This window comes from Nesoenas mayeri, assembly GCF_963082525.1.
Source record: "Nesoenas mayeri genome assembly, chromosome: 1".
NCBI classification, from domain to species: Eukaryota; Metazoa; Chordata; class Aves; order Columbiformes; family Columbidae; genus Nesoenas; species Nesoenas mayeri.
Genome location: NC_137541.1, coordinates 62,031,004 through 62,054,597, shown reverse-complemented (window position 1 = coordinate 62,054,597; position 23,594 = coordinate 62,031,004). Strand labels below are relative to the sequence as shown.

The window sequence follows — 23,594 nt, the reverse complement described above, 5'->3', positions numbered from 1 at the left end:
TTTACATGATTTTGGATTAGACTCTATGCATCTTGGTTGCTGTGTCCCTTGGTTTTATTTCAGGAAGGTGCAGGGAGCCTTCCTCTATTCCAGCTGGATTGGTTTTCATATGAAATCATAGCTTCCTGCAGAGCAATTAATTTTTCTGAGATTTCAGTTTGATTAGTAGTTTCGACTCAGGGAACAGTGATGAACATCGATCACTGACATGTGACCTGTATGGACTAGTTGTTCAAATGTATTCGGCCCATTATTTGGGTATTAATTCCTCTCCATTATTTTTCAGCCTCAGCTGTCTAGTCTGAGATTTCATTCATATAGTTCCATCTGATAGCTTTTAAAGGAAGATTTTCTAACCATGGACAATAGTGTAACATAAGAGCCTTGAAATGAGAAACCATTCTTATTCACTCTGGCAAAACTTCTAAAATAACTCGTTCATGTGTTGAGTTAGAAACCATTTCTCCTTTTGTTGTATGTTTGCAGCACTGTGCATTCCCTGGCTTTCTTATCTACTTTACTGTGCTTCCATCATGGTTTGTATTTAGAGACACATTCAGTGTATGCACACAAAGAGGATTTAAAGGTCAAATGCAGCTTATGGGTTATTTTGTGTATTTGTGTATCTTTTCTGCAAAAGAGAGTAACATACAATGTTACCTTACCAAAATTTGACAGTGGGACTTTTGGGCAGTCTTACAAAATGAGTTTAAGAACCACTTCAGCTAAGAGGCCTCTGCCAAGCACTTGTTTGTGTGTGCAAAAGGGAAGGTTATGAATGAAATTATAAAGATTCAGAGTGAATTGTCAGCATAATAGAACATTTTAGACCTTGCTAACCAAGTAATATGAAAATAACCTTAAAATTTTTTGTTGGACCTTAGTGAACTTTGAGAACTGCTGTTCACAGAATCACAGAATGTTAGGGATTGGAAGGGACTTGGAAAGATCAACTGGAAACCTTGGAAAACGTTACTAATGTGTGAGAAAACAGGAAAGACGGATGCAGAAGTTTATATTTCCCTTGACTACAGGATTGCTCTGAGGGTTCCACATTAACTACATAATATGTCTTGTGGCCCTCTCTGAGAGGCCATGCTTGCATGCTTCTAAGAAACCCATGAAGATGGGGCTGTGAAGATGACAAATGGTGAAGATCATATAAATAGCAAGAGAAAAGAGATAGATACAGATCAGAGCAGTATCTGTTTTCTTTTCCATCTTGTCTGTTGGAGTTGCATCAAGTTGATCAACAATTGATTCTGTATCAGAATCAAATCAGATTCTCCTGATTTCAGTCTGAGAAGCACAACCTGTTATTAGAGGCTGTGCAAGGATGAGGGACTATGTCCCTCTACTCTGTTGTGTTCCTCCATGGGAGCAGTCACAAACCTTAATCTCTCATTGCTTGTATTTCACAGTGTAAAGCAGTTTACAAATTTGTGGTGCTACCATGTGGACAAGACAAAAGATTAATTTGCAAGTCTTCAATAGTTTTTGCAAGCCTAATCCACATAATGGTTCCTGTTGTAGGCATAGCTCCAGCAAAAAAAATACTAAAATATGTGCTTAACAGCAAACCACTGGAGTGACCTTACATATTCCAAGTCTTTTGAGGGAGATGACCCATTTCTGTTGATAAAATTAACTGTTGGCAAGACCAGGGCCACAACTTTCACATCTGTCCATTTCCATAACATCTTTTGCTGATTGTACTTGAGTTGATATAACCTCTTAAAAAAATTGCAGTGCGGCAATATCTGTGCACCTTGCTTATTACTATGTGAACTGTTTATCCTGTCACAGAGAAGAAAACAGTGCAGTGAGACATCTTTTACTGCTCTTTGAACCTCCATTTGAGGAATTTGCATCTCCTTAAGTACTGATAAGAGGAACCATTAGCAGTTATGTACTTGGAACAGCTTTTTTTTGAGTAAAGTAGATTGAGATTTTGGGGGGATTGCAAATGCCAAGAGCTTGATTTACAGAAATAAAAAATGGCGGCTCGCCTTCTGGAAATATAATGGAAAAATGTTTATAATTTGTAAACCATTGGATAAACTTGTTGTACACTACATGTGGATCAGCTGGAAGGCCTATAGGGCAAATTAAACACAGATGGAAAACAAGACATATTCCTGTAGTGTAGCATCTGTAGAGCTTAACATTTGACTGAGATAACCCTAGCAGCACTGCTTTTTTCTGTATTTGTTCTGGTGATTTAGGACCTCCTCAGACCAGCAGTGGAAACGAACAGCACTCCTCAGCCTCTATTTTTGAACATGTGGATAGGATGTCGCGTTCCTCAGATGCCAGCAGACGAGTCCCCAGCAAGATCCAGCTGATTGCTATGCAACCGATGGCAGCACCTCCGGTTCAGAACTCGGTGCTTTCTGATCGAGTGGCAGAGACCAACAAAATCAATAAAGAGGTATTTTTGAAGTGCTTTGAATGTTTGTGGCGGACCGTATGCCCAGCCAAGAGTGAAGTGAAAAGTATCCAGGTTCTTGTTATCAGGAGTTACTCATTAGTTCCTGACGGGTTGAATTTTGACAAGTTGCAAGAGTAATCCTATTTCCGTCCAAAGAGATAATCTGACCTATTTTTAAGAGATACCTAGACTGAAACTTCAACACTGAGAGAGGAGCAAATTTGATGGTCAGGATAGCTTGTATTACGTGCTTTTGAGAGTTGTGTTAGAGAACTGGAAAGTCTGACCCACCTTGGTTTTCATTCTACAGCATTCTTTTGACTTTTCAGCAACTCGGGTTGTGGGTTATACAAACAAGTTATCTCAGGTAATTATGGAGTGTGAATTTGCAGCATATTCATTGTTTCCAATGTCTGATGTGTTTATCTGATTGTAAGCATAGAGAAACTTCCTGCTTTCTCTGAGGCTTGGGTTACTCTAAGCAGAATATGAGCGTGCCTGGGGCATTAGGAGAGAAAACCACATCATATGCTGCCTGACAGTACCGTGTACCTGCACCCTGCTTTGATACTGGGCCTTAGATGGCATCTTCTCATAATTCAGAGTGGAAGATTACTGAAACCTCTAACTTAAATACGTTAAGATACTGTATTTCTGAGTACCTTGCAGAAGAGAGGTAAATACATACAGCCAGTATACATAGGCAAGAGGGCTACAAGACAGAAATCTGATTATAGGGGCAGAAGACATCATTCTAAATATAAATGTAACAACTAAGTCTGGCTTGTGTCCCTTTTATGCTTTTAGGGGATTTTGATGAGAGAATACACAAAAATCAATTTTTATTTGGTTTTTAATTTGCTGCTGCAGATGTGTTCCAGACATAGACCAGCACAGACAGAGCAGTTGTTTCTACCTGATCTGGTGTCCACGTCTTTTCCATTTATAACAATTATTTCAGTGAGTGTTGGGCCAGGACTTAAAAGTGATGGTGTTACGATAGTTTTCCCCAGAGGATAAGATACACTCCAGGAGACTTGAAAAAGAGGTGGGAGAGAGGCGTGAAAGCGCAACCTGCAAGAAAAGGCAGAGCTGATAACACCATGTTTTTCTTGGGAGCTGGGCCCTTGTGTTGCTGCTTTCTTTTGCTTTTCTTCTGCTTTCTGCAGAAGCATCAAGTTATGAGCTCAATTATTAGCTCTTTAAGTTCCTGCTTCTTACGTGATGAAGGTCATTAAAGGGAATTGGTGACAGGCTTCAGCACTCTTGATCAAATGTATCTCTGTTTAAACAAGCAAAGGTAGATATAGCCTGTACTGATGAGTCTCATTTTTTCAGAGCATTGTCACTTCTAGCAGACAGCAGAACTTTTTCATGTTCGTCCTGCCTTTTGTTAACAAACTACCGCCTCTCTCTAATTGCACCTGCTATTTTGCACCTATTGTATTGTGTATAATAGTACATCTACCTAGGGAGACAGTGGACATATTGCAAAATATCCAAGGAAGGAGTGTGTTTACAAATTGTGTGACGTAGCTTAATCCTTCAGAGATTTGGGGGAGGAGGGCGATAGGGACAGGCAGGGAGGTGAGAGGTAGAGGTTTGCAGAAGAGTGAAAAAAAGTTCTGTTTTCAAAAACTACAAATGAAAAACACACTTGATTTTTTTTTTTTTTTTTCTCCCTTCCTTCTTTAAGATACAAACAGCCCTGAGGCATAAATCTGAGATTGAGCATCACCGCAATAAGATTCGTCTTCGTGCCAAGCGCAAAGGGCACTATGAATTTCCAGTGGTGGATGATGTGGTGGTGGTTGACTCCAAAGAACAGCACAGAATATATCGCAAGGCACAGATGCAGATTGACAAGATCTTGGACCCTGGAGGCAGTGTGCCTACTGTCTTCATAGAGCCCAGGAAGAGGTAGGCATTTCAAAGATGGGAAGAAACGTTTTTCTTTTAGAGTCAATGTCCAAAGTACATCAAATAAATAAAATAATTTTGATCACTAGCTGAATTTGAGTTATCTAGGTGAAAAGGTTTAGGGTGTTCTAAACATTTTTATTTATTTCAGTATATGCCACTATATTTTGTTTTCAAATTATTCTTTTACAAGTTCTCAGCAGGGAATTCTCGATAAATAACCCCAAATGTATGAAAGCTATCTTAAAACAATTTAGTATTTGCTCTAGCATTTCTTTAAATATTTTTTGTGTGGTGTAGAGGGATCAAAATTGCAATATAAGCACTATCAAAAAGATGCACAGAAAATATAAGCTGCAAGAAATAATATTTTTGTTAAGAGGGGAAAACATGCAAGATCAGGAAACCGTTGAACAGCTTAAGAAACACAAAGATTCTGAATTTTAAAGGCAAATTCACAAATCAACAAGATAACCTTTTATGTATTCCCTCTGGGTAATGAGGCACTTTTCTCAGCCTCATGGGTCAGCCTTCCTGGCCTTGTATTTTCAGAGAAAGTCTTCCCTTGTCCCTGTTTAGGGCTGATGAATACTTATGCTTTGTTCCTGGAGCACTGTATCCCTGTGACCACTTCCACACTGACAGAAATTAGCTTTTCTCCAGCTACATGGGTTCCTTGGCTGGTTTGCCTGGTAGAGGGTTGAACCCAACATGCCAGGCACAAAGACTTGTTGGCAGTGTGGTCTGTTCTTCTACTGCAAATGCGTCAGACATTGGACTGGGAGGTCTGGAAGAGGCACTGGGAGCGGGGCTGAAGCACGGACAACTTTGAAAGATTGATGTAGAAAGGGGGTGACACTTGAGAGAGTTTGGGGGAGGAATAGGACAGTTTGGAGAGCTGCCAGTGAAAGTGTTATTAGGAGAAGACTGAGGAGGGAGATTCAAGGCCAACTAATGTGACTGGCATGAAAAACTGGGAAAGGGAAGAGAAACAGGGCTGAGGCAAGGATGACTTAGAGGGAATGGGCAGAGGAGTTCAACCTTGAGTGGGATGCGAAGAAAAATTGCAAAAAGAAATACAATTACCTTTGTCTTGTTTGGTTTTTTTCTCTCTCTGCTTTTTGTTTTCTTCCTGTGAAGTTCTCGTGCAAAACGTTCTCCCAAGCAGCGCCGGCGACATCAGATAAATGGTAGTCCGACCGATGCAGAAAAGGACAGGTTAATCACAACTGACAGTGATGGGACTTACAAAAGGCCTCCAGGAGTCAATAATTCTGCATATATTGTATGTATGTCTCTTGAATGACAGGAATGTTCTGAAAATTGTAATGACAGTTGTGACATTGAAGGTTTTTGGCCTTCTGACTGTGGTCTATATGGCTAGTTTCAGTGCCATGTAAATCAAAGTGAAACAAGGATTTCATTGGCAGTCTGTCAGTAGTAAGCAGTAAAATTCTGCCAAGTATTCCGTGATATTAAAGAGGCCAAGAACCAAAACCTTCTTTTCATTAATGCCGATGTATTATGCACATGAAAGTGTGCTTGGCATGTTCTGCAATATCTTGAACATAGCTTCACTCTAGTCCAATTTGCTGGATGTTATATATTCATATGTTACAGCAAATTTCATCCTTCGCTTTCACAGATTAGAAGATTCAGTTCCTTTCATGAGAAATTTTCTCATTTCTAAAATGTGGGAGTTAATTATTAATGAAAGAGAAACATGTCTTTGTACTACAGTAACTTAAAACAATTCTAATACAATGTCTTGAAAATTAATTTTGTTTCCTGTCTAAAAAAAATGCAAAGATACTGAAGAATGCTTCTGTTCAATTATATCCATGTCACAAACTGTATTTAGGCACCTTTAACCACGTCTAAGCAGACTTTATTAAGCCTAATCCTAATATTGGTAACCCCTGGATAATTTTCATCTTGTAAGATGGTTTAATAATTTTAAAAGCTTTACCATTAGCTGCATATGCAGTCAGGTGTCTGCCTTCAAACAACAGCATGATGATTTTAATGTCGTGCTGCAGCAGAATGAATTATCATCTGAAGCTGTTTAATTAAGACATGTCACACAGCAAGCTCAGGCCCTTTGGCGTCTGTAGTGAGACAGTACTCAGAATGCTAAGTTCCTGATGAAGTAGAGGCTTTTGCATCTTGACGACTCATTTTGCAGTCTGTGTGCAGTGGTAAGAATGAGCTTTGATAATAAGTCTGCTGCTGGAAAGCCCATTTAATTTCCCGTTACTGATGAACAATAAGCCCATGTGGTAAGATCCCAGGTAGTAATTGCAGTGTGTGCCTTGGGTGTTGCTGCTCTGAAGCACTTATATGAATCCCATTCAGATGATGCATCCAAATTCAAGTTCCATGTAGCTAACCACTTAGTTGCTTAACAGCTCCCTTTTTGTGTTTTCCTAGGAGGTAATAATTGTTGAATATTACTGCCGATGTGGCCAGTTGTAAGCTAAAGACCAAATTAATATATTTGAACTGCAAAAGCTGCCGTGAAGTCAAAGATATAGACAGAACTGATTGTCTTTTTCTGGGTGGAGTAAACATTCTCTGCATGATTTCATTGTGTGCTTGCAAACCACAAGATTTCTGTTGTAGCAGAGTAACTCCTGCACAAAGCTCCGCTGCCTTGTCTGTCTTTCAAATCCCACTGAGTGAACTATTTGAACAGCTAGTGTTATGTATGTGCATGTATACATGCATACAGAGGTGGGAAGGGTAAGGGGCAGGTTTTGTCCATCACCAGCACTTGTGCCATTTATCTCATTGTGGTTCTAGCAAAGAAAATGCTGCTCATATTTAAGAACCACAGGGACTTGGAAGCTGTCTGTTTAGGTCTTCCCTGTGACTGCCTTTTACCTTCTTTCCTTTTCCTCCAGTCTGATCCAGACTTGCCTCCTGAACCTCAGACATCATCTTCAGCTGATCTGGGCAAGTTCCCTGGCTTGCCTTCCCACCCAGTCTCCCAGTACATCCCACCACAGCCATCCATTGAAGAGGCTCGGCAAACCATGCACTCGCTGCTGGATGATGCTTTTGCACTGGTGGCTCCCAGCAGCCAAGCTGCCAATTCCACAGCCGTCACACCACCCGGGGTCTCTGCAGGACAGCCGGTAAACAACACTCCTGCTCGAGCAGGGAAGGGAACCACATGCACCCAGTGGGGAACACCTTATGGTCCAACTCAGGCAGTAAAAAAACAATTTAATGTGAGTGATGCAATTTAAAAGGCTTTTCTGGGCAGGTAGTTAGCACCAGTTGAGCCATGCTCGCTGTTATTGTGCCCTTGCTGTCAGGACTTTGTCACAAATGTGGAGCAGTTTCTGGAGCCAAGAGAGTTCAAACATGACCGTCACAAGATGGTGAACTTGAATTTTAAGCTGTTTGGATTCTTTTCCCATCCCAGCCACGGGAGAAGACAGGAGTTCCCCTCCTTTAGGATAATGTTTCTGTTCTTCTCAGTTACGGTCTTCCACAGATCAGTCTTGTTATGTCCAAGAGTAAAACTTCTTTTTATAAAGAAAAGTATATGCTAGTTCATATTTTGACAATGAAAAAAAATGGTGTATTTTGCAGCAGAGTATGCAGGTGCTTTCAGGAGGAGAGGGATAGGGAAGCAGCATTTCTGTGTATAATTCTGCATTTTATGGAGCACTTGAGACACGTGGATAATCTTTCAGGTCATCTCGAGTTCTACAACAATTCAGTACAAATTTCATAATGCCAGTGGGCTGTTGAATCTGAGCCCCATGGTCTCTGCTGCAGTCTGATGGTGGTTGAGATATAAAGAGATGTCCAAATGCAAAGCTTCATTTGCTGAAAGTTTTAGGCTAAGTAGACATTGGAACAGCCCTTGATCTTCTGCAGGTGAGAGAAAGTATTTCTGAAAGGTTAAGTTAAGACTCTCTTCAGACAGAAGAGACTGCTACCCCACTGCAGCAGTGATTCCCAGATCTTCTTGTGCTTCAGGGTTTGTAAAACTAAGCTCTTATGACTGCAATCAAGTCACACATACAGGTCTAGTGATCTCTGCCATTCATCACTTAGAAGGCTGACAGTGGACTTCCCAGAGTATGCATTTTAGTTTTAATTTGTGATTGGTTTGTTTGTTCGTTCTTCTGACAGAGATACGTGGAATTTGGAATGACCCCGCCAACAGCACCAGGTCTCCTACCAAGGTAGCTTTTCACTGACAGAATTATAATTTATTATTTTCTTTACAATTCCTCCAGAGTTCTTACTTGCGCTGGTATATAATTATGCAAAGTACTTCATAAATAAGAAGTAAGAGGAGTCCAGATCCAGCCTGTGTAGTATATTTATGTACCATGAGTGACATGCATACTGTATGGAATCCAAGCCTCCTTTTAAAAGAAATGTGTTTCTAGCCCCTTGGCTATAGAGATATCCTTCCAAATACTGAGTAAAGCACTGAATTTAAGCTGTTAGAGAGCCTGAAACAGTTACTCTCCCAGTAGTCTCACTTTTATCTTATTTCTGTAGCCTCAGGGCAACACTCACTTGCAAAAGATTTCAGATGACTAGCAGATTCATTCTGTCTTTAACCAAGCTGAGAACAAATTACAGAGCATGGTGATCCTCACAGGCCTTTTGTTATAGAATCGGGGGAAGAACAAATTTTCCATCTTTTCCTGGCTTTACTGTGGGAGAATCCTGTGAAGAGAAGAAAACAGTTGTCCAAGTGACTGTTAATTCCGCATTTGGTGTCTGTTTTAAATTACATGTGAAGTTGGAGTCTTGAGTGATGGTATCCACTGTGGCCAGACCTGTATCACTCTCTCCAAGCTGCTGCAGCCAAGGTGGTAAAAAGGTGACCTTGTGTTACTCTCTCCTTACCTTCTTCTAGCTCACCCTGTGAGATGAAGTTGCACTGGTATCCATGTCATTCATTAGATTTCACATAAAGTCTTCACTGCCTTGGAAACTTGATGGTAAAATGGATATGAAGAGCTTTTCTTTATCCATTTTTCTGCAACCCTATCTTCAAAAGACCAACTAGGAAAGGAAAGGAGAAGTCTCTAAGCACGTTTTCTCACTTAGGTCTTGGCTGAAGGTGACAGTTTCAGTGTGAGTGGAGCATACATGAAATGGCACACAGTATGACATGCAGTGTACTTTTTGTAATTTAAGTTACCTTGAAGATTATGAGCTTTAAGACTGCCAACACAAAGCATAACCAATTGCTTGTTATTGAGGATTTTCTCTTTGTTGACCTGGTATGCATTCAGGGAAAATATGATAAACTAATCATGAAAGTGCTGTAACCCATATTAGTGCACCTGAGCAAGACAGTGTCTTTGCAAGATATTTTTGCTCAGAAGTGTATCAGCCTTTGGCGTAGGCATTTTAAATTTCTGTAATTTACAAATTAATGGTATAATCATTGATAGTTCAAATGCTGGCTCTGCCAGTGCTGGCAGATTAAGGTAACAATCTGCAAGGTTGTTGACCTTAACAGGAAGAAGTCATTAAAATAGAAGGTTTCCTAAAGCTTGGTCAATAGAAAACAAGGAAAGCGTTGTCATGGCTGTGGAGTGGGAGTTATGATCAAATTCTGAAAACAGTGATAAACAAATTAATAGAAACAGTGAACCAATTAGAGAAAGGAAAAATAACCTGAGGTCAGTATGATTAGGTGGCATGTATCAATGTCATAGTCCATTGGCTTAAATATCCACTGTGTGGAATAATAGTTGAGTGACTGTACTGTTCCCTTCTGTGTACAAATGCAGTCAGTGTCTTTAATGGGGTGGAACCAACCTGGTTAAAAAAAATTACATGTAAAAGACCTAGGTCACATAACAGCTCGGCAAACTTAAAGGCACAATGGACAGCTTTTACCAGGAAATGAATATTGCATCATGCAACAGAGATAGAGATACTTAGCCATAGTGGATTAGTGGTGTAAAACTGATGTTTTTGGGGGGCAATATTTCCCCACTTAATTAAATAACTGGAGATAAATGATTTTTTTTGTAATGTACTGTGTTTTTTCAAAGGTTGTGTCTCAGTCTAGAAATAGAAAGGAACACCAGAAAGTCTGTATGATATGGATTCAGAGATGTATCCCATTTTTATACTCTTCTGTTAATCTCTGACTTTAAAGGGTAGCTATATCTATTATAAAGAAGACTGAGAAGGAAGGGTGATGGGTTATTAAACATGCACCTTTCAAGTACAAACCCATCAGCAATAAAGGATATACTCCTTGACCTCTGAAAAATTGGCACAAAAATAATACTTTTGCAATAATGTTGAGAAAATATTTTATTTAGATAACATCAAAAATTGTGGTCATTTATCATCTACAAGTTCCCAGCGGAGCACTGCAGGCATAAAGGGCCAGATGGTCACATCATTTACTGGTTACAGTGATTAACATAACAGAAATGACATTGTTAAATATTACCTACCCGTTCAAGCATTTATTTTAACTAGCTTGTAAGTCTGTTTGGAAATTGTTTCCTCTGGATCTGCTGAGTGGACAAGTGGGCTTGTGTGCAAGGGAGCTGGGGAAATTCTGGCACTTCCACAATGGGGTTGTTGCAGCTTGAACCCCTTATACCTCCTCTGTGTAATACTGTATGCCAAGTAGCTAGTACTTTAATTTACAATTATTTGCTCGTGCTATATTAGGTTCATATTTGGCTTTATTAGGCTATTTATTATTATGTCAGCTTTCTTTGCTGTCTGGCCATCATACAAAGGTGATTCGTGTTCCAAATAAAGCACAAATCAAGGATAGTTTGAATTAAATGCAGTCATGGGATTTTCCTCTATAGCAAAAGGCTGTAAAACTGGGGTATTGAGGAATGGGGTAGGTTGTGGCCATATCCTAGAAGGGTTTAGATACTGTTGTGGTAAAAGGCATAGAAAACTTGTCACTAGTCCTCAACTTGTGTAATTTCATGTGCCTGACTTAGGATATTTGTCTTACTTTGCTTCCTTTATACTTACCAGTGAGACGCTCCTGCAAAAAATGACACGATGAACCTGATCTTTTGCTTTGAGTGCCTCTTGAGGAGCGTGTCTCTCTTCTTTAATTGTACCTGGAGTTTAAGAGACACTAGCATGGAGTTTGGGCATCCACACCCTGACTGTATTGATAGGAGTCAATAATCCTTGAAAACTCAGCTGCCACCAGTCTTTTAAAATACAATCTCTCTGTACCAGGGTTAAGATACATTATCAGGAAGCACAGGAAAAGCAGAATTTCCATCTTCCTCTCTACTCCTGTTCTGTGAAGGAATTATAGGGTTTCTTTTACAAGTCCCATTAGCTTTGCACAGTTACTGAAGTTTGATTGATTATGGTTTCTGTTGTTAACTCTTTTCAGTAAATATGTAACAACAACTGCCAGCACCAACCTGAATTGTAGGAAACATTCATTTTACTATACATTGCATCTCCTCATATATGCTAATGACAGCTTTGTGTAGGTTCAATGTTAAAGAGCAAAGTTTTGAAAATTTCCTGAACACTTGATGATTCAATAATTATCCATTAAATTGACATGTAATGCAATTTTGATTTGGTTCAGACCAAAACTGTGCGCCCAAAAACTCTTGAGCGAAAGTCAGATTTGTTGCCGAGGTAAGCAGGTACATCCATACTGCATTCTTATTGTACTTTTTTTCATTGAATAAGCTGTTTTTCCTCAAGGGGGAAAAAAGATCTGTGGATGCTTTTCTCTGTATTGAGGACGCTGAAACATATCAAAAACGCTTGTGTGAAATTTTGTTAGAATTTCTAACTCCTATTCCTGTGCAATGCAGGTCATGAAGGAGGAATATATTCCTCAGATGTGATGGTTTTCTTTAACATTCAGGGTTAAGACGTACATTAAAAGTCAGCCTAAAGAGTTGTTTTATGAGGTGCACCTGCATTACTGTTTCTAATTATGCAATTCACTTATTGTAATCTTGAGTCCTTACTTTTCTACAGGCAGAACTTTGGGCCAGGTTTCCTTCAACCTGCAGAGATAATGCATCCAGACCAGCAGCCACCTGAGGTTCAGTATTCCTCCAGAGCGATATACTCAGAGGAAGTGCCATCCGTGGCACGGCCACGACCCGTTGGAAGCACTGCAGGTACGCTTCGCTTAAGTTGAATGTGCACTAAATTAACTGGTCCTTTTCCGTATCTGCTCTTAAACTGAGGTAACCATTAAGGCGTTATTCTCCTTCAGCTGCTACGCTCGACATGTGGTCTTTGTCTTCACTGCCAAAAAAAAAATGATCACAAGATGAGATTAACTTTACGTCCGTAGGACATTGCAGAAAAAGGCAGTGCTTTGTCACCTTTTTAGTATCTTACAAGCATTAGTTATCGCATAGTGTATTTTCAAAAAAACCACTGTTCTCTAAGAATGGAAAATTACTTAATTGTTTTAGAGTGTACGGTGTATGCTAGCTTTCCACTGCTTACTATTTCTCTTGTACTAAATGAGCTAACTGATGCATCTCACATCAGCCTGCTAAATGGCAACTTTAATACTTTTCTGCATCTTTATTTCTCATTTCTTTTCCTAGAAGTGTATGCATAAAAGCAGGATCTTTTACTTTCTGATTATATTATCTATTGCTCCTGTCCCATATGAAATCACCTTCCCTGGTTTGGTTGTGAGGTAATTTCTATAGCACTCATCAATGCTGTCATGAATAAGATTCTAACATCACATGGCAATTAAGCATCAAAAACTGATTCTAAGTATAAAATATTCTGCTTTTATGCAAATGGCACAGTTAATTTTCTCTCAGAGAAATATTTTCTTCCTGGGGAGCTGAAAAGACTGGAAATACAAGTACCTACCCAGGTTGGAGTCCTGGTTTTGATACCTGCTGTCCTCTCCCCATACCTGAGAATGACAGAGATGTAGTGACTATTACAGCTAAATGATGATTATTTTATTGTCTGGTTCACACTGTTCTCTAAATGTTCATAAATATTCTGCATTGAAGTTTGGAGGCAATTCAGATGATTAGTTCCTGTCCTTCAGTATAATTATGTGCAAATATCAAACCTCTCAAAAATTTTTTTGAGTGGAAAATATGAAAGTGTCCTAACTGTCCATCATGTAAATCACACTGGTTTTGTCTTTTCCTCCCTTTTTTTACATACACACACAGAGTTTTCTCTTACATATCTGTGAGTTTATTAAATGTATTTCATTTTTAATAAATAATATAATAATAATAATAAATCCTGTTTCCCTGTAGGAGGAAATTCAGGCAAAAAGCTGACATGTTGTTCCATGTCTCTTACAATTAATGGCGATGGCTATCCTTGAATGTGTTTGAAAGCAGTGGAAGCGGGGAAAGCAGGGAAGGGACAGGAGAAAGGAGGAGGTTTGCTTTCAGCCTGAAAGGAGATACAGTGTGTTCTGACCTTCTTGTTACTCAATGACAGCATCGTTTAATATTTAACTGCAAAGCAAAGCTGAAAGAACCATACTCTTATGTAGTCATGTAGCGATGGAATAGAAAGCAGTCTGGAGAGTTCGTGTCTTGCCAGTGTGATGCAAATAAGGTATAACCACAGGAGCAAATGTCTTCCCTTTGCTGCTAAGTAATTTACATGAAAGCATTGCCAGGGCTTTCAGTAAATGCTATTTGGAAAGGGCTGGCGTATTTTTGGAATGAAGTGTAGTCCATGTCTGAGATGCATGTATCCCAACCTCTTCGTTCAGTGCAGTGCCAATGAAAAGCATCACACTCCAATGAACTGCACAAAATGCACGTAACTTTTCCTTCTTTATTCTATGCTGACAGCCTTCTTTCTGCTGATTGTTTTATTAATTGCACAGAAACAGAGCTCCGCTTTCTTCTTGTCTCCTGCTTCCAACAAAGTTTTATGTTGTCGTTTGTCTGCCCTACAAACTTGACTGTGTATAAAGATGAAAAAAACGAATATTTGCTTTTAAGGTTCTCAGATACAGCACCTCACTCAGGTGGGAATTGCTAGCAGGATCGGAGGTCAACAAGTGGAGATCCCCTCAGGCAGAGCAGGGCATGGCCAGCCGGGGGGGCCAGGGTGGCCCCAGTACCGTGGAGAGGAGGAATATGCTAGGCGAGATGCAGTGAGTACTGTGTTACACATTTGCATAGTTTCCGAAGTAGTGATATGTTCGGGTATTTTTTTTTTCCTGCATTACTGTTTGGAACTTTTTCCCCCTGGAATACTTTCAGTTGCTTCTCTGACATTCTTTGCTTTGCTTCTTGAACCCTTGTTAGCTCTTCTAAGTTTTGCTTGCTGTTCTTTCGCCTTTGCTTCTCTCTAACTGCTTTCTCTCACTTTACCCTAACCTTTATTATTTTTTTTCTCACTTGAGGCCTTCACCCATTAGTTGCAGTTCACCCAGTTCTGCTTCTGAGCTCCGGCAGAGGTGGATACTGCTTTCCATTTTCTTCTTTGAAATATGCCTCTGTATTTTGAGATCATTGTAAGTAGAAAACATTGAAATAAATTGTCCCAGACTACCGTCCTACTCTGTATTGGTGTAGTTCTTTCGTCTTCTGTATCAGTGCGCAACAGCAGGAGTCAGGGCAACGGAATAAGGCACATAGTTGCACGTAACAGGAGAGGTGTTTCTAAACAAGCTGTTTTCCTAGCCTCAGTTAGCAGGATGTGGTAAATTAATATGTATTCATTTACCAGTGTTGCCTAGGCAGCCATCGTGACTTCATGTTCTTGGCAGCAGTGCTGCTAGAGGTTGATGTTTCTGATTCAACCTGATGTGTGAGGTTGAAGATCATGTATGGTCTTTCCAGGAAGGATACAGTTGCCTGCTCCCTGTCCTTCTTTGTATTTGCATCCTGAAGCCGACTGACATGTGAGCGCTTTGTTGTAGTACTCTTGAGAGTGACAACTTCATGCTCCCTCTTTTGCTCCTTTGCTTAAACTATGATTTTTGTGGTTTCTTCCTTGAGGGAGGAAGGAAGGACCTCTTTCTTTTGCATACTTAGGGCGGTGTGTGTTCACATTACTTGAGGTTGCCTTACAGTATTGCATGATCTCTAAATGGCTTTGCAGAAAGAAAATGCACAGGATGGGCTTTATCTTTCGATTTTGGTGAAACTGAGCTGCCACCACTCCAGATGAACTTGAGAGGAGCAGCATGAAGTTTTTTAGAACTGGGCACAGCAGAGACGGGCCCTACTGATACTATTCAAAAACTTAAACTGTCAAAGCTGAAAGATGTATTTGCCTGATTTAACTTGAAATCTGCGCTTGAATGCAAGTACGTAATTTCAGTTTACCTCTAGAAGAGCACTTGCATGAGAGGTCTTAATGTCTCTTCTGTTCCATTTCCAGAGACATCTCCAGGTGGTTAGCATTCACTGCCCCTTCTTATCATTTGTCTGTCTTTTCTGAAAACGACTTCCAGATCAGTGTTTTAACATCAGTTACCTGCACAACTGTCAAAGATTCCTGGCCCAATAGAATATTATTTGGTTGCAGTTTACACTTTGAGTCACCATTTTAGATGCGTATATGTCACCTCAATCTAGGCTGACTTTTAATTAATCAGAATTTAAACACTTCCTCCACTTCGACAGAAATTTTTGCGCATTGGTTGCTGCAGTTCAAATGTTACTGCAATGTGATTTTTGTCTTTTTTTTTTTTAAGCAAAAGGAGGAGATCATGGACCAAATCTGTCTGTATTGTGTCATTTAATTGTAGGGGAGCTCACCTGGTGCTTGCACTTTCTTTCTCCTCTGAGGAATTCCCCTCCCCTCCCCTCCCCTCCCCTCCCCTCCCCTCCCCTCCCCTCCCCTCCCCTCCCCTCCCCTCTCCTCTCCTCTCCTCTCCCTCTCCTTTTTTTTGCAAAGGATTCTTCCCATTTAAGAAAAAAAAAAAAAGACGTTCTTAGATAAGTGCTAGTCATGTCATTTTCTTTAGTTTAATTACTTTCAACATTCAGATTCCTTCACTAAGACAGAGCTCTAAATTTGTCTTTCCTCCTTTTGGAAAGGAGGATTTACTTCATGAGAGTCATGTTCCTTTTGCTGCAGTATTCAACTGATCTTTTGCAAACAGCCTTAGCTTTCCCTCATTCTGAACCAGTTTCTAAAATAAAACTCTTTAGGAAGATTAGATCTAGAGCACTTCTTCTCACCTACAGACTTGAGAGGGATCTGTGTTTGTGTTCCTGCAATGGCCCTTTTCTCAAAGTATCCTCACCTATTATTCTTGCCATCAACACCTGATTTTCTGCTGGAATATGACCTCTCACTTGTATCTCCTGAACCAAAGCCAGTGTGCAGGTTGCCACCAATTGACCCTAATTCTCCAGCTGGAAGGCCTGGGCAACCAGGATAATTACAGCATTTCCTTAGCTACGCAAAATACAATAGTGAGCAGATAGTCATCTGAGCAGCAGAATAAAAGAAGCTGGTTTCTTATAGGTGTTTGTAGCATCTTGCATCTCCCTACCTTCCTACCACCGCCTGTCATCTCCTTCTATCCATCTACAAGCCCCTCTAGCTCTTCACTGTTCTCCCACGTCTTCTCCAGTTTGCCAGTGTTTTCTCCAAGCCAACTTTATCCTTTTACTCTATTGTTGGCTGGCCACTCTAGTGTCTCTAAAGCATCTCACTACCCTGTCTCCCTGCAAATAAGACCTACCCCAAAAATAAGCAGTAGCATGATTTTTTGAGGATTTTTGAGTATGCTTGAAATATAAGCCCTACTCCAAAAATAAGCCCTAGTTACAGTTCATTAAAAAAAAATAATTTAAATAGTGTCCAGGCAGCTATACATGTAAAAAAATAAAGTTAATTGTCAATAAAATGCAGCAGGAGAGATAGACCCTTCACCAAGAAAAGCAGACATCTGACAGACAACTGACAGTTGCGTTGCCAATGCGCTACGAGCAGGCTACATGGGCAAGAGGTGCTCATTTAAGGAAACCGCTATTGCTAGACGTGAAAAAATGGGGCAAATGGTTCTAAAGGAAATAGAATCACAAGAAATTCACAATGGAATTCAGGGTCTGGAGAGTTATGATGATGTTTCATAATGTGGTGAGATGACTATATTTGAATAAATGTTGATTTTTTGTTCAAGAATAAATGTAGATTGTTGTTCATGGCAAAATAAGACATCACCTGAAAATAAGCTCTAACACATCTTTTGGAGCAAAAATTAATATAAGACCCTGTCTTATTTTTGGGGAAACAGGGTATACTTCAAGTTGCCTCTCATGTCCCATAGCTGTCCCCTGTGAGATACGTGCTGACTGACAGGTCCGGCTGAGCACAGCCTAACCCGGCCTTTCTGCCACTCAGAAGCAAATCCAGTGATAGCACAGATCAGGTTAATTCTAAATAGCTACTTATTTTTGCAATTTTTAAAATATATATCAGTTAATACATATATATGTGTGTGTGTGTATTTATACATCCAATTCAGTTGAAATTGGCCGAGTTCAACAATTACATGGAGATCAACAAGTTCCCAATGTGATCTCATAAATCTTCATTCCTCAAGAAGTAAGATTCAATGAAGATATTTTTGTCAATTATTTTGTACTGCTGTTAATTATACAGAAGTCTCTCTATAAAAATATATAATTTATAGATCTTATATAAAACTATATATTGTTACATATATACTGTCATATATCAATGCATATTTCTGTTAGTAAAGAACTTAAAAGCAAAAAAAAGTGCAAAAATTCTTCCTGCCTCTCTGACCTTTTTATTCTCCTTATTGTGATGTTCCAGTTTAGTATAGGTTAGGTTTCTAAACCAATCTGCTTTTGGAAGTTCTCACACCTATTTAATTCTGATGTTATCTATGAAATCACAGAAATACACATTTCTGTTTTTCTGAGATATTTAAGAAAACTTTGATAGCTTTAATGTTAAAAAACAGCCACTGCCGTCTTCAGATGTTCTTCCTAGCTTCCCTTAAGAAGCATTCTTATAGTGCCAATTCAATGCAGTATGAGATGGGAGCTGAATCACATAATCCATTTTAATGTGAAAGTAATCTGAACATAATTTGGGTTGCTGTTAAGACTCAAGTGTGAAGGAATGTTTGCTTTTAATACTTTTTATGTCATCTCTTCTATAAACCCACAGAGCACTTGTCAGGTTTGCTAACTCTAGGCTACACTTACGAATTAGTTTCAGGTTTCATGAATAATTCTGAACAATCAAGAGACCTGTTCATTCCTTTCTGATACTAAAATCACCTCCTTTTCAAAGAAAGAAGACAGGATGTTACTTGGAAAACCTTCTTTACCTATCATTCTTCTATTAAAGCCTCTTTTCCTCTTGATCTCTCTCCCCAAATCAGCTGTGTAACTGATCAGTGCTTTACACGAGCTGCGCAAGAGAGTCAGAATCTATTATTAGTTCTACTTTATACAAAATGGTTTAGATTTTATTCATTTATATTATTGGAGATGTTAAGGAACATACTTTCATGCATTTTTGTGTTCCCTGTTGCATTAGGTCCCCCATACCCTTCCTGGGCTCTGCTTTACAATCCTTTCATTCCCCTCACCCCCAAATCCCCTTCTAGCAGACCTTGCTGTCCTTTCTTCCCTCATCAGGTTGCTCTTTCTACTACTACTTAAGGTTTATCCACAAAGATAGTGCTCGCTAAATTGTGATAACTGTGATCTGACCGTGCTGCAGCTCCTCAAGCCTAGCCTTTGAAAGGGGACTGTGCTGCTTTGCTCCCAGTTGTGTTGTTCAAGTCTTTTGTGTCCAGTGTTGTGTCCTGGCTGTCTCACTGCTTTCAGCAACACGAGGCAAGAGGAAATGCTTTAGGGATGTCAGCTGGAATTTAGATTTTCGAAATGTACTTCGTTCGTGTCCGTACTGGGAGTCTGTGCAGTCACATAGTGTGCTGTGCATTCATGCTTTGTTTTAGTGTAAGCAGATTTTTTTTTTTCCAGATGCAGGTCCATAAACTCAGGCTTCTGTTCTGTTTCTCCCTTGCTTTGTTAGAAAATTTAGGTTACTGAACAAATGCAGAATTAACCCCTTTCTACCCTGAAACAAGTATTGTCCCTAAACGGGGATAGTGTTTTTCAGATGTGTAAACCAGCTGTTGAATATAGAAAAATCTAATCTTTCCCTTTTCAATAATTTTCTCCTGCTGGTTCCTCTGTTGACCATGTTTTCCTGGGCACTGGTCAGTCACAGGGTCCTCACAAGTGGACAGTCAGAACCAGCAAGCCAGGCAGAAAAGGGGAAGGTGAAAGCAGTAGTATCTTTGTTTATAAATATTATGGAGAAATGACAGCTGGAAAGAGAGTAATTTCCTTGTTGTCATTTAGGAAGTTGATGGAAAGGCAAGAAAAGAACAGCCAGTTCTGTTGGCCTCTAGTGCTGTGGTTTTTTCTCCCCACTTCCTTCCACTTCAGTTTCTAAAGTGCCATAGATTAGAAAGGAGGTCAGACTTTTTAATGGATGCTTGAAGAGATTTTGAAAATCCCTATAGCTGAGGCAGTCCAGCAATTTTGTGTATCCTTGTTATTTTGTGCTCCTTAAGAGGAACCACTCATTCATACAACAGAAGAACAGTGGCAGCAGATAGACGCATCTCCATGCTGCTTTCCCTCTGTTACTTGCCTTTTTGCTTTCTTGTATTTTCTGGGATCATCATGTTTGTTCAGAAAGTACAATAATGCTTTCTACCTTTTTCCAGACGCATATGCATGGACACCAAGAATATTCCTCCTCACCAGTATTCCCGATGCCGAGGACTTCAGCCAGGCAGCCTTCGGCACCCCCTGCTCAGCTTCCACACAACAGCCTTCAGGGCCAGGGCCTTTGCTACACCACCAGTTCCACTGAGGACCTCCAGCCAGGGCACTCTTCAGCCTCTCTTATCAAAGCAATTAGAGAAGAACTTCTGCGGCTTTCTCAGAAACAGACAGCGGTGCAGAACTTCCACAGCTGATTTAGCATTCCCTTGCAAATCTACCAGGTATCTGCTTCCTATGGAAGCAAAGACTTAGAGGAAATCAGCAATGTTGTCCTCTCAAAAGAATGAACTTTCACAGCTCTGTTGACAACACTCTGGAAAAACTGAAAAAGGCAGCAAAATGAGGATAATAAGGAGAGATGGGGGACAAACAGGGAAAACAATCAGTGTCATCACATGTAATATTAATTAATCTGCTAATATTACGGTGCTCCTCTTCTCTCCCTACCCTCATTCGACCTAACACATAATAAAACATTAGGTCAAGAACTCAACACTCCAGCAACAAAAAAATCACAGGAACAAACTCCCAAGTATGATAGACTCCTTTTTCTAAGGAAGTAGGTGACTCTTTGAATAAACTGAGATGACATTTTGCAAGAGATTACAGGTGTTCTGATCTCTCCAGTGCTTACGGAGAATTTGTCTGTGTTGCCGTTCTGCAAGATTACAAACACTATCAGCTCAAGAGTGTTGATGGTGTGATCCCATGTAAGAATCACTTTGGTTGTCAGAAACAATGGGACTGTTTAGAATAAAAGTCTTTATGAGCTACTTGTAACAAACTGGAACAATCATTGTTATAGCTCTATGCTTCCAAATGGAGCTACCCTCTGCACTCTTCCTTGTTTCCCTTCTGGTGCTGAAGCTTCAAGTGTTCCTTCATCTTCAATGTTTGCAGAGTGAAACATTGGCCTTGTATAACTAAGAAAATATCTGTAGACTTGTTCAGGCTGGAAAAACAAAGCAAAGCATCCGAACAGAAAGGGCTTGGTATTTATTTTGTTTAAAAATTATTGAAAACTGGGAGAGGAGCTCAGCCACAGTTAAATTTGGAGTAATGTGTATGTATATCTTTAAAAAAATATATTACATACTGTATGCTCTTGCAAGACCCACAATAAAATATTGCCACTCTGTAGTTTGCTTTGTGGACAGGAACCAATCCAGCCTGACTGGTACAGGGTCACCAGCATTACATTATAAATTGATATCCTAAGTCATTGCTTATGTTTGGATCTGAATAATTTTAGTGAAAGTCAGTGACAGTTTAGAGCACTAACATAGGCTTAGATTTGCTGTTTTGAGTCAGTTTCTATATTTATACTTGTTTCCACTGTCCGTTTGGACAAAGGGTAAGCATTATCCCCATGGTAAGAATGGTACGTGCCATGGAAATGTTTGTCACTGTTTTTTCCAGAGTTTTAATTTAATATTAGCTACAAGTTTACTAATATTTGGCCATTGCATAACTGTAACTGACATAATACATACTGAAATTTTGCTTAAGCCATGATTTGTTGGAGTGTTTTTATTTTAAGATCAGACTGAACTCAAGCTAACAAACTGTCACAGACATAGAGGGTAAGCTCAGTGTTTGTGAGGAGGCTTGGGAGCCTTGCTCTAGAAAAATGAAAAGCAAAACTATGCAGTGCTAGAGCATGGGTATTTCAAACACTAGCAAATGGTAGTCATAGAAGGTCTAAAGAGCAGTATTCCACCAAAAATATCATTGGGCAGTTGATCAGGGTAGAGCAGCATTTGCCTCTTTTACTGGGGTAGAAATGGCATTGGTAAAATACAGATATATCATACTGGTGTGATACAGTGGTCTTTGGCTACCAAATCTGTTTCTGGTTCCAGTGCACAGGTCAAGGACTGTGACAGGACTTAACTCAGACTGAAATGAAAACAGGTAGGAGGATGACATGGAAGAACCCTATGTACCTTGTTCACGAGGTATGTAGATAATATTAATCGCCAAAAACAAAACTAGGAAGCAACTGGCTGTTCACTGATGTGGAAAAAAGGTGGTGTATTTTCTCTCTTTATTAGGAAGCTCAATTATTTTTCTGTTTACCCATGGTCATCAAAAGGCTGTATGAAATTGCTTTAGAGACTTACTGTAGCGACGCAGTCTAAATTGATTTGCAGTCCCCAGGCCAGTAGTTAAAGAGCTCATGAGCACTGGCTGAGGTTTGAATGAAGTGAAACACCAGCATGGTTCTGAACAGCAGTACCAGCAGGTTACTATGTTGTGAATTTTTTAGGCTTTTTGTGTGATAATCACTTCTAGGATAGAAATAAAAAAACATTTATTTTCTGCCAGGTTTGTAATCATGAACGTTGCCAATACTGCTGCGAAATGTCAGGTTTTGCAGAATGAAGAGTGTATCAGGCAATGTTCATTTGATCTTTTTGATAATGTTGAAGACCAACTGTTCCTAAGTGTTCCCATTAAAACCATCTCTTCACGTCCTTCTGCAGCTTAATTCTGCAGAGGTCAGTCTTTATGATATTAGCACATTGCTGTGACTTCATTTCAAGAAACTGTGGGCTTCTAGAATGTAAGTTCATTGTCTGGCTACTGGTTCCAGCTATTTAAGAAGGAATGTGAAATAAGAGCTTTGAAAGTTAGAGTTACTTAAGCCATTTCTCATTAACTTTTGCTAGTGATGGTGACAGTATTGTGATATTCCATCTTTTTATGTTTGGAAAAACATCCTTTTTCTTTTCAGTCCCAAATCTTATGAAGAACGTAGGATAAATATGTACTGGTAAATTAAAAGAGGCATTCTAATGCAAAAATCCCTATTTAAAACCTTTCAAGTTCACAGGGCAGGACAGTAAAATATAAGAAGTCAGAAAGCTGTGTTTGGAAGTTATTTTGACTGGAGACCTGATCCACTGTTGACAAAAAATGGTATGGTATCATCTGTATCTTCACATAATAAGAAAAGTAACACATAAAGCACTAGTTCCAAGGATGGTCTTCATAATGGAGACCCACACTTCATTTGCTGCAGCTACAGGAAAAGCTGGGTTTTCATGTGTTACAAAAGGACTCTGTGGAATGCATGTGCCAAAATGTGTTCTACTTGGGAATTTTGGGAAAAATAATCTGTAAGTTTCTGCATCCCTGTGTGCTTGAGCTCTTTTGCCTTTTTTTTTTCTATTGCACTATTAAAAGGTGTGGGGGGAAGAAGCCTTTTCTTTTTCTGAAACTTGAAATATCCTGAATTTAACTATCTGTTAATGAACCTACCAGTTTCTGAGAACACCGATCAGATGAGAAGTTGGTACAGGCACAGAAAGCTGTTACCAACAGTTACATCCATTTCCACGACTAAACCATCTGGTTCATGGAATCCTCAGGCTTTTCTCTTTCTTCACAATTTTCCTTGACATTTGTGTTTAGTCTGTGTTTAGTTTGGCAGACAGAAGAATTTGGCAAGATGAGAGCTATGTAAT

The 23,594-nt window shown here is 39.6% G+C and overlaps 1 protein-coding gene across 1 annotated transcript in view; it reads left to right on the top strand.

Moving 5' to 3' along the window:
• KIAA1549 overlaps window positions 1-20,318 on the top strand; it is a gene marked incomplete at both ends in the record, with an annotated part of 141,160 nt that extends 120,842 nt beyond the window's left edge. The window contains 8 exons of the mRNA XM_080360630.1: window positions 2,226-2,431; window positions 4,128-4,351; window positions 5,492-5,636; window positions 7,255-7,488; window positions 8,501-8,553; window positions 12,341-12,486; window positions 14,320-14,474; window positions 20,064-20,318. Coding sequence (XP_080216756.1) covers window positions 2,226-2,431; window positions 4,128-4,351; window positions 5,492-5,636; window positions 7,255-7,488; window positions 8,501-8,553; window positions 12,341-12,486; window positions 14,320-14,474; window positions 20,064-20,318 — 1,418 coding nt within the window. The remainder of the gene's footprint in view (window positions 1-2,225; window positions 2,432-4,127; window positions 4,352-5,491; window positions 5,637-7,254; window positions 7,489-8,500; window positions 8,554-12,340; window positions 12,487-14,319; window positions 14,475-20,063) is intronic.
• Window positions 20,319-23,594: the final 3,276 nt, after the last annotated feature.